Source organism: Crocodylus siamensis, chromosome 2, assembly GCF_052110815.1.
Source record: "Crocodylus siamensis isolate JL-2025a chromosome 2, ASM5211081v1, whole genome shotgun sequence".
Classification (NCBI taxonomy): domain Eukaryota; kingdom Metazoa; phylum Chordata; order Crocodylia; family Crocodylidae; genus Crocodylus; species Crocodylus siamensis.
In genome coordinates, this window is record NC_143396.1 from 199,315,688 (window position 1) to 199,330,754 (window position 15,067).

Here is a 15,067-nt window from a genome sequence, read left to right on the forward strand (position 1 = left end):
TCAGGGACATGATTATTAAGATGTGATATGTACTGTGGAAAAAGTATGAGAACCTACACTGTAACAGTATTGATTCTATCCACAAAGTAGAGCAGGGCTAGGCAACATTTTTTGGCCAGAGTGCTGAAAAACCAATGTCTACCTTGGTAGGTGTCAGAGTGCTGACATGCTGGATCCCAGAGCAGCTGTTTGCAGCCTTCGGGCTGCAGCTGGCCCACTATCTAGGTTCCTATACCTCAGCTATCACTGTGGTTTCCAAACACTTGCAACATGCTTACTTGTATCATGGTTAACTATAAAAGCATTATAAGGGTTTATATAATGTGGTAGACCGCAATGATTATTGCACATATGATTATTCCCTGAACCATGTATATCAAATCCACTAACCATTTGCTTTTATATTAAAAGGATTTTGATTGGCCAATTGAAGGATTGCTGATTCCAAATAGTCCCTCACTAAAGAAACCAGCCGGAATGAAATCATATTGGCTTATGCCTGTGAGACTACGGGTGTTACGCAATGGAGACATGGACAAAAGCAGGGCTGTCACCATCATTGTACCTGATCTTACAACTGTACTAAGTAGACAGTAAGGAAACAGAAGTTAATTTTAATAATGTCATAAACTTAAAAATGTCTTAAGACTTATATTTTACTTTAATTTGCATATACCTTCAGTTAGCATACAGTGCATTGAATGTGTTACGAATAATTTAATCAGGATCCTACTCAAAAGCCACAGTAGTCTCCCAAAGCAACCACTTTTCTCATTCTCAAATAATACAGACAATTCACACTCTATTTATTAAGTAATTTACTCTAATTGCTGCTGGGAATTATTCTTTGGTCATTAATTTATGATGCATGAGCTTAAATTGTCAAAAGCTTGCTTGCCCGTAGTCTATTGCTGGCAGTACAATATGTTATTATGCGAAGGAACCTGATTCAGAGGCAGCTTCTTGACATCACTTCTTTCTTGTGAAGTTAGTGTACACCCTGAGCTGATATATTTTCTGATAAACAAGGTAAAAACCACACAAGGTGAAAACTAACATGCTGTTTTATGTCTTCTGTATTATGATGGACAGGGCACATTGACACATGTATTTATTCTAGCCTAGATTTGCTGTGTCATCTTTAGGCTGCATGTGCTTTTCTGCAACAGCCTGGGGCTAGCTGGGAACTGTCCCAGTCAGGGGCAGCTCCCAGTCAGCTCCAGGCTGGGCAAGGAACTGTTCCCATGCAGGGAGCTCCCAGCCCCTGCTCTGCAATCACAGTTGTAATCATGGAGTGGGGGTTGGGGAGCTTGTTCCACACCCAGCTCCCTAGCTCCTGCCAGCAGAGAGCTCCCAGCACTGGCTCCATGACTGAGGGGATGCCACTGGGAGATGCTTATCTTCCAGCCTGAGCTCTGCAGTCATAGGGGCTGGGCTGGGAGATAGGCATCTCCCAGTGATGGCCCTGTCCTCAGGGAGCTGCTGCTGGGAGATAAGGGTCTCCCAGCCCGAGTCCCATGACCCCAGAGCTCAGGCTGGGAGATAAGTATTATTTCCCATTAAGTGTCTCATATAGCCGCACCCACAGTGTAGCACTGATACAGACAGAGATTAAAATCCTGTTTGTCAAAGAGACAAGATAGAGTGGGAAGTGAAGGTTCTCCATCTCAGTCTGCCACAAGTCTGCTGAAACTGTTGTCCAAGAGACCCATTGTGAAAATGTCTTTAATTCACTGACATTGATCAGCTTAGAAATGACTAAAACTTATAGTGAATTTTCAACAAAATAGTCACTGAATGACAGAATTTGAACCACTTGCTTTAAAATAATGCCTGTTTCCTTCTAATGATATTGTAATACAGGGGTGGCAGATGGTAAGAGGACAGCCTGTGTGTGTGGCACATGGAGGACCAAAGGAGCGGGTAGGCAGCACAGTGGCAAATAGGGCAGGAAGTAATAACAGAGCTGCACACTGAGCAGGAGGCACAGGGCAGGAAGCAGTAAGCAAAGCAGCAGATCAGGAAAGCAGGACAGGGCAGGGATTGGGCAGTGGGAGAGTAGTAGAGTGAAATTAGGGGAGAGTATGGGGCTAATTTATGGCACACCTGCCAAAAAAATTGCCCCCTTCTGTTCTGCTAAATCATTCTGCATGTTTTGGTATTTTAAAGACCATATGACAATGACCCTATATTAGTAATAGTGAGAAAGTTTAAGGAGTTAACAGAGGTCTGTAATTAAGGGTTTTGTCATGATCAGGTTTGAATGGAACCCAACGTGGAAGAGATTTGAATGCTTGTGAGTATTGGTAAAAATATAGGAAGTCCTCGGACTTAGGGCACAACCGGTTCCTGAAAACTGCATCTTACGTTGAAACATTGTAACTCAGAACCAATTTTCTCATAAATGTGGGATTTGTTCCTGAACCGAGGCCCAATACCCTATTTTCACCAAAATAACCCAGAATTTTGTACTCGATTAATTATAGATGAGTAATATAGCCACATTAATATGTTCATATTGTAAGTAGCACTCATATTGATTTGGAAGGACTTCTTTGAGGTGACTTTGCTGGACTTTTTGAAAGGCTCTTGGTTGGACTTTTGGAAGGGTTCTTGGCTGGAGTCTTCTCAGGAGACTTGGCTGTAGGTTTTTCTGGAGTCTTGTCTGCTTTCTTAAAGAAAGTGTCCAAGCAAGTTTGGACAGATGTTCTCCAGGGAGATGAGTGATGCAACAAACTTGTTCACTGGTGTGGCATCACATCTGATCAAGTGCTGTAAAGTTTAAACTGATGTCTCCAGCTCCTGTTACTTCCCCTGCTTGTCTCCAGCCTTGGGGGAGCAGGGGAAAGAGCAGGGGGCTGGAAACAGCAGGGGAATGTCTTCAGGGGCAGTCTCCAGCCTCCTGCTCCCTCCTGAGGCTGGAAACAAGCAGGGGAAGGAGCAGGGGGCTGGAGACCAGCAGGAGGCTGGAGACAAGCCCTTGGAGATAAGCTGGAGACTTCCCTTGCTCTCTCCAGCCTCCTGCTCATTCTCTGCTACTGCTGGTGAGTGTGGGGGGCTGGGAAAGCAAGCGGGGAGTTGGGGGAATGAATGGAGAGTGGGGGGAATGAGCTGGAGGGGGGTAATGAACAGGGGAAGGGGGAATGAGTGGGGAGCAGGGGAATAAATGGGAAGCAGGGGGAATGAACAGGGGGCAGGGGCAATGAATGATGGATGGGGGGAATGAATGGGGAGCAGGGGAACCAACTGGGGTGGGGAGAATGAGCCTCCTGTTCATTCTCCTATTCTCTCCAACCTCCCGCTTGTTCTCCTGCTCATCCCCAGCCTCCACTCTGTATGCGGTTGCCACTTGCTGCCCCCCCACCCCCTGCAACGCCAGTGGTGTCTGCGGGCAGTCAGCAATTGCTGCTGGCCACTGCTGTTGCTGCTGGTGGTGTCTGTGGGTGCCTGCCACTCACCACTTCTTCCCCTGCTGCCGACAGTGCTGGTGGCATCTGCAGGAGCTCCCTGCTTACCACTACCACCACACTTCCACCGCCACCAGAGCTGTCGTGCCCTGCCAGCCACCAGGGGCATGCGGCATTCATGCAGGGGACCCTCCTAACAGCCTCCACACCCACAGTCCCACCACACTTACCCACACAGTGACTCACATCCCTTCACACCCACCCAAATCCCCCCACCTCCCTTCCCACCCCCTCCTGCATACCCCACATCTCCCCATCACACACCTACCATGTGATAAGGAAACCCAAAGCAAACATTAAAACATATAGATATTTAGGATTTATTTTATTATGATACTAGAGATACTGATAGGCTTCCAAATTTCTTTAACATTGTAAATATAACAATAAAACATTGCCCATCAGTTCAATCCCCCTTTCCCTTTCTCTTTTGTTCTAATTGTGGAAGAATGTAGATTTTGGGGTACTTTAAAAAGTGAATTTGGGATGCTGCTTGAGCAGTCTAGCTGACACAAGGGGCTAGTGTCCTCAGATACCAATTTCCTGGGCTCCAGAAGCTCCTGAGGTCAACTAACCCTGAGTTACTGGTCAGGGCAGGTTTTTGTACTGCTGGGGCCAAAACAGGGCAGCTTTTTGTCTTGCTGGGGACAGCACAGGTGCTGGCCCCAGGCTGTAGCTCGCCCTGGCTGCAGATCTGGGAGGAGCCAGGCAGGGTTATTTTGCCACAAGTGGCACAATTTGCTTCTCAACAAAATGCATATCTGAGCACGTGTGCTGAGGCAAAAAGCCCAGGCTCAAATTCGTACCACTTTTATTTGAGCTGCTGCAAGTGCACGTGCTTGAATGTGTGGACGTTCCCATAAAGTTGAAACAGGGTGTCAATTTATAAACATTGTAAGTGCGATATGTTGCAACTCGAAACGTTGTAAGTCGAGGACTGCCTGTACCTGACTTTAAAATATATAGCTATTTAATTGTGGGATAATTGTTCCTATTGGCATTTACTACAGTTAGCTCTCTAACACAGTAAATGGTTTAATAATGATCATAGGTCATATCAATGAAATCTGCAATTGGCTATTCAAAATATTATTTATCACTGAAATGATTATTCAAAATACTCTCAAGCAAAATATTGAAAAAAATGTTGTTTATACATACATGAATCATTTCTATTGTTTAAAATATTCTGTATTTAAAAAAAGGGAGCATTTGTCATTTCATGTGACAAAGATAGTAATTCATATATCATTGTAAAGCTTTGGTGTAAAGAATAAGTTAAATACATTGTTTTTCATATTGTTAGCAGAGATGTTACCTTTTGACCTTTCTTTTGAGGTTTTTAGAACATTTGATGCTTCTGATAATAGTTTAATATTACTTTTTCACATTGATTAAATACACTCCATACATCATTGAACAATGAGTAACATTCAGATAGGCTGTCCACTGAGATGCCTGCAAAAATGATAAAGTAAAAAATTAATTTTCAAAGTAAAGTCAAGCCTGAAATTGAAATCTTTGACGCATACATTTCATAATTAGTTCATTCTGCTAGATCTAAAATGTGAGTATAGTGCTCTTAAAATAATTCAGATCTTTTTACATGGAGAGTTAATGACTAGCCCTAACTTTCCCACCTTTTTTATTTCTATCTGCTCTGAAATTACAGTGCTTACTTTTTTTAAACATTGTTGAATTTCCTTCTCAACAAGGTAATTTAGAATAGGAAGCCTTTTTTCTGTTTTCTGTTGGTCTCACAGCTACGTAAATCACTGAGATTATTCACAAATTCAGGATAAAGAATGCACAGAATTATTTGTAGGACTGGGGCTGTACTTGTCTCATAATATATTACACCATTCTGAAACTTGGTGTATTGTCCCTCCCTCCCTGAGACAATTTTCATATACATTTGGGCTGGAAGGGACTGCGGAGGATCATCAATATTAGATAACACCTCATAAATATTTTGAAAAGGCTTTCTGCCAAACATTTACATGTAATGCATATTTAAATAAAAATGTTGTGAGTGACAAACTGAAGAAGGGTACACTTTCCAGTTTGAGGAAACAAATCAGGATAAGCTCTTTCTGAGATTCTCCCCCTGCCTGCCAGTGGCTAAAAACCGTGTCTCTCCTTCTGCATTGTTCTTTCTAACCAATTCACGAACTGCCAGGGCTCTGGAAATCTGAACTTACAGGAATTAATTAATGTCGTAGGCTTTAAAAGTTAATATCTCACAAGACAAGGAAGTGAAAACTCACGGTTTACTGGTATGGTCATTGTCTTACAATCAACTCTGGGAATTTCAGATAGGTGATTTGGGATGTCAGGGTTACAAATACTGTATATAAGCAATGGATGGAAGCAAAGGAATTACCTTTTCAGAATAGGGGCTTGTCTTTTTACATTTAGGTTAAAGCCTGTGTACAGTTGTGATAATTTACAAGTAATAAGGTTACTGAATATTTGAAGCTTAACACAGAATTTCATTACTGTTATGCTTTCATTATGAATCAAACATGGTATTACTTACATGTATTATTGCTGGTTTAGCAAATATATATGACTGTCTTATGAGTGATATGTGATCTGCGTTGCTTTCCTTCAAAGGAGCCTCCATTTATATGGAAATGTTCAAAATTACTTTTATTGTCTGCTACTTTATTTGCCACAGCTTAGCTTACAGCATTCATTTACACACACAAATAGTGTGGACCACATTATTTATTTGTTTGTTTAACCATTTTGTTTGGCAACAAGAAAATGAATATCCTGTGTTGCATATTTCATCACTTACCAGTACCAACCACACCAGTGTTTCTATAGGGACACTGCAGGAATTTCCTACATTTGGAATAGGAAATAGTAATTTGGTTTTCATGGCTTTGGTTTTCATGGTGTGGTAATTTGGTAAATGTTCGTATTTTAATTATGGTAGCTGTTGGTCCTATATGCTGTGTAGTTTATCAGAAATGCTCATAGACATTCTTCTTGAACTTTCTGGGCATATCCAGATGAGCATGGATATGTGTATGTAGCACTGCAGACCCATCTGTGGTGCCACACACCACACATTGCAGGTGTTTCCCACATTGCTACTTTGTAGTGCATGTGGGTTTTCTGACCCTGGGAGATTCCACGGTCAAAAAAACCCACACCAAAAGAAGTGGGGCAGTGCACATAATGGCAGTGTACACCACCCAAAACCAGAGCCTGGCTGGCCAGAGCCACACTCTAGCTGCTGGCCAGGTTTCCTGCTGCAGGAGTTTTGCAGCTGCAGCTCCCGGAGGCCCCCAGGACCCCAGGTAAGGCTATTGGGGCCAGCACAGTTGCTGGACCCAGCTTCTCTTACCCCACCTGGGGTAACCTGCCATGTGCCAGAGTTTGCATGGCATGGATGTTCCTCACAGACAATTAGCAGCAGCACGAGGTGTGGTGCTGCTACTTGTCCCCAGGGAAACACACGTTCCCGCTTATCTGGATGTGCCCTCTGACTTTTATTTTCAAACATGGATGCTAAATTCAAATGGGAGGAGATATTTTTGTTTTTTGTAAAAATATATGTCTCTCTATATACATAAGGTTATATATATCTACACTCTAACTATTACACCAGAAAAAGATAAAACTTTTCCCTTTACAAAAACCACATCTGCGCACCTGTGCACCCATACAAAGGCCCACTGCCCAAGCATGTGCTGCTCTGGGTTTTTTTCCTGTGGTTTTTATTTACCCCTGGATATCCAGGGGTTAAAAAAAAAATGCAGAAAAAAACCCAGAGCAGCACATGCTCGAGCAGCATGCACTGCTAAAAAGTGGAGCTGGGTTGTTTGGAGCTGTGCTGTGGCTGTCGGTTAGGCTCTGCCCAGCAGGATTGCTACGGCTGCAGCTCCAGAAGGCTCCCAGGACCTCAGGTAAGACTACTAGAGTGGATGTAGTAGTCCATTCATGATCCTGCATAGACTTCATTTTTGGATCTGTAGACTGAAACGTTCAAACAGCAGAGAGAAAACTGCCAATGTAAGAAAAGATTGTAAAATTTGTGAATTGGTACAGGAAGCAGACAATAGCCACAACAGAGTTGGTGAACCATAAAAAAAATTAAGGTCTGTATCAGGGAAAACAGACTGTATCCTCAGTGGGGAGGTTTACCAGGACTTCAGTTGGCTGCTAGCACATCCTGGTACGTGTGCTCCATTACAGCTGGGGACTGTGTAGAGCAGGCGAATGCTCCAGATAAACATGTTGCAGGGAAGAAAGCAAATGGCAGATCAGGTGGGAGAATCAGTTTACCAGAACAGTTTGTGGGAAGCCAGAGAAACTCCTATACCAGCTGGGTGCTAAAAGCCAACTCACACTAGAAGTGGTTCTTTGCCAAGTATAGGCCAGGACCTAGAGGAAGGGTGGAGGAAGAGTATGGAAAGCTGTAGTGAGCTTTCATGCAGCGTTGTAGAAGGCAAGAAACTTACTAGTCTTGCAACAACTGGAACTCTCAGCAGAAGAAACCTTGTGTTTGCACTTGAGTAAACTGGGGTGGTATTGCTGGCAAGACACAAGAGAACTAGGTAAGGAGCAGATAATGGGTTTATGGAAAAAAGAAAAATGGAGATACCTAGTACATCTAGGAAGGTGAAAAGATGATGAGGCCTGGAAGGCAGTGAAGTTGTAGCCACAGGCCATGGATTGGCTAGGAAAAGGCACGATAGGGGTTAAAACAAAACATATATGGGATAAAGGGCAATAGGTGTTAATAGACAAGTTTGGAAGGCAACAGGATATAATGCAGTATTAAGGAACAAAAGCGCCCAGGCCCCTGGATTAATGGGAATTTGGGGAAGGAGGGAATCATTGGACAATGTGGGCACAGTGACACATTCATTTATGTGCAGTAGTTATTGTACATTTGGTTTAGTACTTGCATAATGAAGTACTAACTAAATGTACAGTAACACCAGTTAGGCTAGGGACAGAAGTTACACATCAACTGGTTTAAGTGATCAGAAACCGGTTTAAATCTGTAACAGAATATAAGTTCCGTGCACATAAGCCAGTTTCAAAATGGCTGAAACCAGTTTGAGATAAACTTGGTTGAATGTGGTATCAGACTTAACTGATTGAGCTGAAACTAGTTTATACAACTTCTGTCCCAGACCCCTTCCTGGGTTAAGATAAACTAGAGTCCCCCAGCATCCCAGCATGCTCTCTGGACTGTGCTCTCTGCTCCAGTGGAGCAGGGCTGGCCCCACCCCTCTGCTCTCTAGCCGGAGCAGGGACAGGCAGGGGCAGGGGCCTGGCCAGATGCTGGAGGGCCTGACCAGCCCCAGCATAGCTTGGAGTGAACTGGCCAGGGAGGGGATTTACTCCCTCCCTGTCCTACTGGCACAGACCCAAGGCAGAGTCTGCCAGGTGCTCCCACAGTGAGGGGGCATGGCCCTGATGGGGCAGCAGCCCCTGTCCTGGTGTCTGAGGAGCACAAGACTCTTTTCGGTGGGGAGGGAGGGGGACACGCTTCAGGTAGAGGGGCCACTCTGTGGGTCAGGCAGAGCTGCTGCAGACTGCACAGGGTGAGCAGAGGTGGGGGCACTGGGGGGACTTTTGGGGGTTGTGGCCCCCTCTGAGTCCCAGTGCCACTGCTTGCCCCACACAGTCTATAGCAGCTCTGACCCCCTGCTTGCAGCCCCTCTGCTGGGAAGAGGCTTATGCTCCTCAGACACCAGGACAGGGGCTGCTGTCCCGTCAGGGCTCTGCCCCCTTGCTTCTCCAGCAGCAGGGTCAGGGGCTCGGGCAGAGACCGGCCAGCAGGGCCCCTTAGGCAATGGGGCAGGGAGGGGCATTATTCCCCATTCCCTCTGGCATCTGGCAAAAGGGAAAGGAGGGGGCTTATTGTGCTGCTTGCCTCATGCAGGGAGTGAGTGGTGGCAGCAGCAGCTGGGGTGGGCAGACTTGGGTTGGAGTCCCCCGGGGGCAGTACGGGTAGAGGGGTAACCCCCTTCCCTGCCTCAGGGGGCCATTCTGGCTGGTGTTTGGCTGTACCCCAGCCCCACCACAGCAGCAGCAAAGTGGGGAGCGCCTGGCAGACCCCAGCTCAGGTCCATGCTGGTAGGGACAGGGAGGGGGGAAATGAAACACCACCCCCCCTGGTTCCTGGCTTGAGCCACTGCAGGTGCCTGCATTTTGTGAATTTCTATTCACTTGCAAATTGGTTCAATCTAGCCAGGTTAGACTAACCTGCAAAGATTGAATCAATTCAGGTTCTGGCTTTTTGAATGTCTGTCACTAGCCCAACTGTGCAGTAGTGCCAGTGCATGGTTTTTTTGTGACACTTACTACACAGTAACCTAATATTACTAAGCAGTAGTACATTAGCATGGTTTTTGCTCAGCATGGTACTGTGCAGTGTTATTAGGCTACTTCGCATTAAGCATCTCATGTAGACATGCCCTGTATAAATGTTTTGTGTTTTTGATTGGATTTATTTGTCACAAGTTTTGTAAGTGATGGAAGCAGGTTTCTAAGTTTTGACATCTTATTGTTTTGTTGGCCTGTAGTTGATGAAGTTTTCTTTTGTATTGCAATATAAGCTGATGGAAGCAGGTTTTTAAGTTTTTGATATTTTCATCATAAAAATAATCAAAAGGTTCATATCAGTATGTTTGCCCAGTATGGGCCATGTGTTTTATAGTCATGCTCAGTGTTGGCTTCATTAATCATCTTCATAGTTGGTTTCCATTACTGAGCACATGCCGCTTTTGGCAGCAGTCTAATGATAAACAGTGTATTTAATGAGGTTTCCTTGTATGTGATTGTACGTCTCAAATGTCCCCAGATTCCATTAGGTAAAAAGCTTTGTATTTGATTGACAGCCATTGATAAAAATCAACTTTTCACAAGTGTATGATTGAAAATCCCTTAAATTTTGCTAAATTATATATAGAGGGGATTTTTGTTTTGTTTTGTGTGTTGCATGAAAATGCATAAGTGGATGACTTGATAATTTTGAGACTGCACTTATTTAACTGATAGTTTATGTGCTGTATCAATCAAAATGGTATTCATTTGCTTTAGAAATATTAATGCAAAGAAGAGACAGAAAACAAAGGAGAACCAGAAAATGCATCCTGATGAAGACTCTGGAATGGATATATATAGAATAGAATTCCAGCATTTCTTAGAAAGGTAAAAATTCAAATGCAGTTTTTGTTTTCCAGTCATAAATTTATCCAGGCATACTGTATATCTAGAAATGACATCACTTAACAGTCTGATGTTACATTAGTTTAGCTTTGAAAATATTCTTTGTAACTTAATCAAAAAAAGTCTAGGCTTTAATGGTTTACAGTGTCAGTAAAATAGTGCTCCCAGCATAGGTGAACTTGATGAAAAATGGATTATGTATGTCTATTTTTCATTATTAAAGGTGTACCACAGTGTTGAATTTATGCACTGCTGCTCGAAGATTATTCACTGAAAAGGGGATGGAAGTCTTTATTTTGAAAGACCTTGAAAGAGATCAACTGGTAAGGAAAAATTTATAAGGAAGAAACTTAAGGTAATAACATTATTTCAGAATGTTTTGTTCCCATACAATTGGAACACTGTACCTTTGTCTACAATGATAAATAGAGTTGACCTTAAGGCCTCCCTAAAGCCTGTACCTGGTGACTATCTACGCTGAAAGTCAAACACAAAAGGAAAAACAGTAAATCTGTGATTGATTTTAGAAGGGCCATGTAAGGGATTCTGATATATATCTCAACGCTGGGTGTTTAAGTAAGTAGCACATGTGAAAACTTTGGTGAAGGCTACAAGGCATAGGCAGGAAGAGAGGCTCAAATGGATTGAGGGTATGTCTGTACAGTGCACGACAGAGCCATGCATGGACACCCAAATTATCCCTGTGCATACTAGTTCTAGGATGAGAAGCAGAATAGTCATGTTAGCATAGCATTGTGTATAAACTAATTGGTGGGGCAAGCAGACGTACAATAAAGCACCTAGGCATTCAAGGTACTGAGATGCATGGGGCCACGGTGACTTCCAGCAGCCACCATGCCAGCTGGGGCAATTGTGCAGCTGTGGTGGCATCTGATATTTTTGCATAGCCCTTCAAGGCAAGCCACATCCCAAACTCATCAAAACACACCTTTATTATTCTTTATAAAAGTATTGCCATTCTAATCAACATTTATTCATATTGTGTCTAGTGCTGCATTTTGGATGAGAAATGCATTCATTTCAATTCCCCACACTACATTAACTGCTACTCCAACAGGGTTACTCTTATACCCATTTATTTTGAAGGCTGTTCCATTAACTGTCTCATAAAACATGAAGAAACTTAACAATGAAATAGTGAAAAGGGCCCTGTTAAATAAAAGGAGCAATTGCAGCAGTGAAACCACAACTCGGAATATTTTCAATTTCAAAGTACTTCCTAGTGCTTTGCCATTTTTACTGGAGCTAGGATGTATCATACAAGAAAAAAGATTATCTTGCAGGAAGCTATATTTATTTGCATTATTAAATTGTCTAGATAGTAACTTTCGACTCTCCTTGATTATTTGATAATGGTTTCCTAGTGGATTATTGTTTTAAAAATTAGAAATTTTTTACAGATTAGCTTTTCATTTTACTTGGATGTAATATTCAGAATCTCTTCTGTAGTTTAAAACAGGGCTGTCCAACTTGTCAGTGACTAGAAGCCACATGCCCAATGGCCGCATCAGCAAGGGCTGCACACTGCAGGGGCCATGGGCTCCCCAGGACACGTGTGTGGGCAGGCATTTCTCCACTCCAATGTACCATACACACAAGTAGGCAGGCTCCCTCATATCCCTCTGCACTGAGCATGGGCAAGTGGGTGCTTCTCCACTCATCTGGACCTTTCCTGCAACTTCCTGTAGCAGTGCACTAGACATGTACTTGGGGCTACTGACTTCCCCAGAACCATGCATGGCACCGAGCCTTACCTCCCCACTTGCTTGGGCTGGGTCATGCAGCAGAAGCCAGGAGAGAGAGAGAGAGCACCAAGGGCTGCCAGCACAAGACAATTGATAACATGCAGGCTTTTTACTGACTTTTTTAGTGATATACTTTTTACTGACTTAGTTTACCTAATGTAAATGGAACTCTTCTGCTAGGCCCTGGAAAAGAACCAGGTTCAAATATAAGGGTTTAACACTAACCATAGTAAAAACATTTGTTGTCAGCAAAAATGTTGCAGTTTGTCTGTAACAAAATGTTTTTAGGTTGGCAAACCTTCTTGACTACAGCAATGGTTCTCCACCATACTGCCTTCACTCCAAGGGTTCCCTACTCACCCTTATACCCTGATACCCCAGTTGCACCCTGCACCATGCTGCCCCCCCAGTCAGTTCCCAACCTGAACCCTGATGGCCCCACTTCCCCCTCTGAATGCTCTTTGAAGGGTGCAGCACTCCTGTTCAGACATCATGTGTCACTGCTCTGTTGTCTGGCCATCAACAATTGCCCCCAGACTCTTTCTGACACAGGTTTTTCAATCAAGCTCACAGCTGCTTGGATTTTAATGGATGGACTTTATAGACAGCCATTTTTAGAGACTGTCCATAAATATGCAGATAGTTGACAATGCTGGGGGAGCCACAAGCCCAAGAGCTAAATTTTAACCCTTGTTGGCCTCTTGTGGTCTGTGAATCACCAGTTGGACAGCCCTAATTTAGCATATATAATTGAGTAAAATCTTTGTGCTGCTGAAGTCAATGATAAAACTCTCATTAACTCATATAGGAGCAGGATTTCATCTTAAGCCTTAAACATGCATTGGGATCTCTTAATATGAGCCTTGTACCTATAGAGTGTTTCACAGACACAAGCAGTAACATTAATAGACCATTTTGAAAAACTGGGACCATAATATGCTTCTTAAAATAGGGCCACTGGTTATGATATACCAGTAAAATGGCAGCTTCCATGGAGCTTGGGCAGCATGCTTATCTTCTAAAGGAACTCCCTACATAAAAAACCTAAATAGTGAAGGGAGATTCTGAAATGTTGATGGGAAATAAAAAAAAATACTTTTTTGCTATTTTCTTTTCTTAGCCTGTTTGACCAATAGTTTCCTTTATGACTGTTGTGCCAAAAGGGAGTTCATTGACATGCATGTTCAATGTACATTTAGATATCATATTTTTTTCTAAATGTATTTAGTATTATGCTTAATATTATTTCAGTTTTCTGTGTGGACCAGGTGCTATGGAAGATGGTATGTTTTTTTTCTTTTTCACATATTCAGAATTGTATTACATGTTGAACATAGTATTAGAAACCTCATAAGTATGTGAAGCAAATAACTTTCACACCTTTGTGACAGGTATACGTTTCATGTGGAGAACACTGGACTGATCCTCACTTGACTATGGCTCGGCACAAGAAATGTCTCCTATCTAATTATTTAGCAGCGGATATATCAGCAATCCATGCCTATTGCATCATGCGCAGCCCTGAAAGTAAGCTTGTACTTATTTTAGTGTATTATTTCATTCAGAGTTATCATGTCTCAACGTTTTTGGAGAAATATGTGCCTTTGAGTGAAATGGTAGGAGTGTTAAATTCAGTCTCCCAGATGGAAAGAAAGTGAGAATAATAATTTGCACTTGCTTTGCATGTGTGACAGCCTCACAGCAATTTAGAAACATTAAGACTCCTATGACATGTGAGTAAGTGGTATTATGCCCATTTTAGAAATAGGTAAAGAAGGTAGAATGAAGTGCAATGATTTGCCAGGGTCACAAATCAAGTCACTAGTGCAGCTAAATTGGAACCCAGTCTTAGTCCTGTATTGTTACAAATATTATAGTACCAGAATAACCACCTACAGGAAGCAAACAGAAAAGGATAATTTTATATTTGTTCATAGGAGTTTGTGGACAATGCATTTCAGAATAGTGGAAAGTCAACATAGTACTCATGCCTCTATAAATTCAATACCAAAGAAAACCTCCAAAAATAATTGTGTAAGTTTGCGTACTGTCCAATCTAGCTTCTTTAATAATGGAACTAGAGGATTAGCTGCCAAGCAGTTCATGAATGGAAGTAGCCTTTTTTTATTTCATCTGCCAGACATTGATGTTGTCCCACCACCTGCCCATCACTGGTTTATTCTTTCTTGTGTAATTATCTGTTACACAAACCACTGTTTTGTGCTGTAATCTCCACATGTGGCATGTGTACTTGCTCTTTTCATTTCTCTTGATTGCCAGGGTCTATGCAGGGTGTCCAATTTGTGGGGATTTGTGAGAATCTACAGTTGTTGGCATGAGCCACTGTGTGGTTCTGACTGTCTGAGTAGTTTATTTTTCTTTAACTTCTGGTACAAAAAGGCACAAGAACTAGGTGAACACTATCAGAGTTACCTTAAAGGAGGCAGTGTCTCACTACCAGCCATGGGGAGCTTGGGCAGCATGCTCATCTTCTAAAGAAACTCCCTATATCTGCACAGAATTTGGATGTATTTCATAGACTAGTTGCACAGGAATACAGTCCTTGTCACACCAGGCTTGGCTGTTCTTTTTATGTCAGAGATTAGAAGGGTCTTTAGGATCATCATTTTTTTT

At 42.7% G+C, this 15,067-nt stretch overlaps 1 protein-coding gene across 1 annotated transcript in view; it reads left to right on the forward strand.

The window, feature by feature from the left end:
- DCDC1 (doublecortin domain containing 1) overlaps positions 1-15,067 on the forward strand; it is a 500,455-nt gene that overhangs the window by 417,181 nt on the left and 68,207 nt on the right. The window contains exons 22-25 of the mRNA XM_090034627.1: positions 412-593; positions 10,539-10,649; positions 10,891-10,990; positions 13,825-13,960. Coding sequence (XP_089890753.1) covers positions 412-593; positions 10,539-10,649; positions 10,891-10,990; positions 13,825-13,960 — 529 coding nt within the window. The remainder of the gene's footprint in view (positions 1-411; positions 594-10,538; positions 10,650-10,890; positions 10,991-13,824; positions 13,961-15,067) is intronic.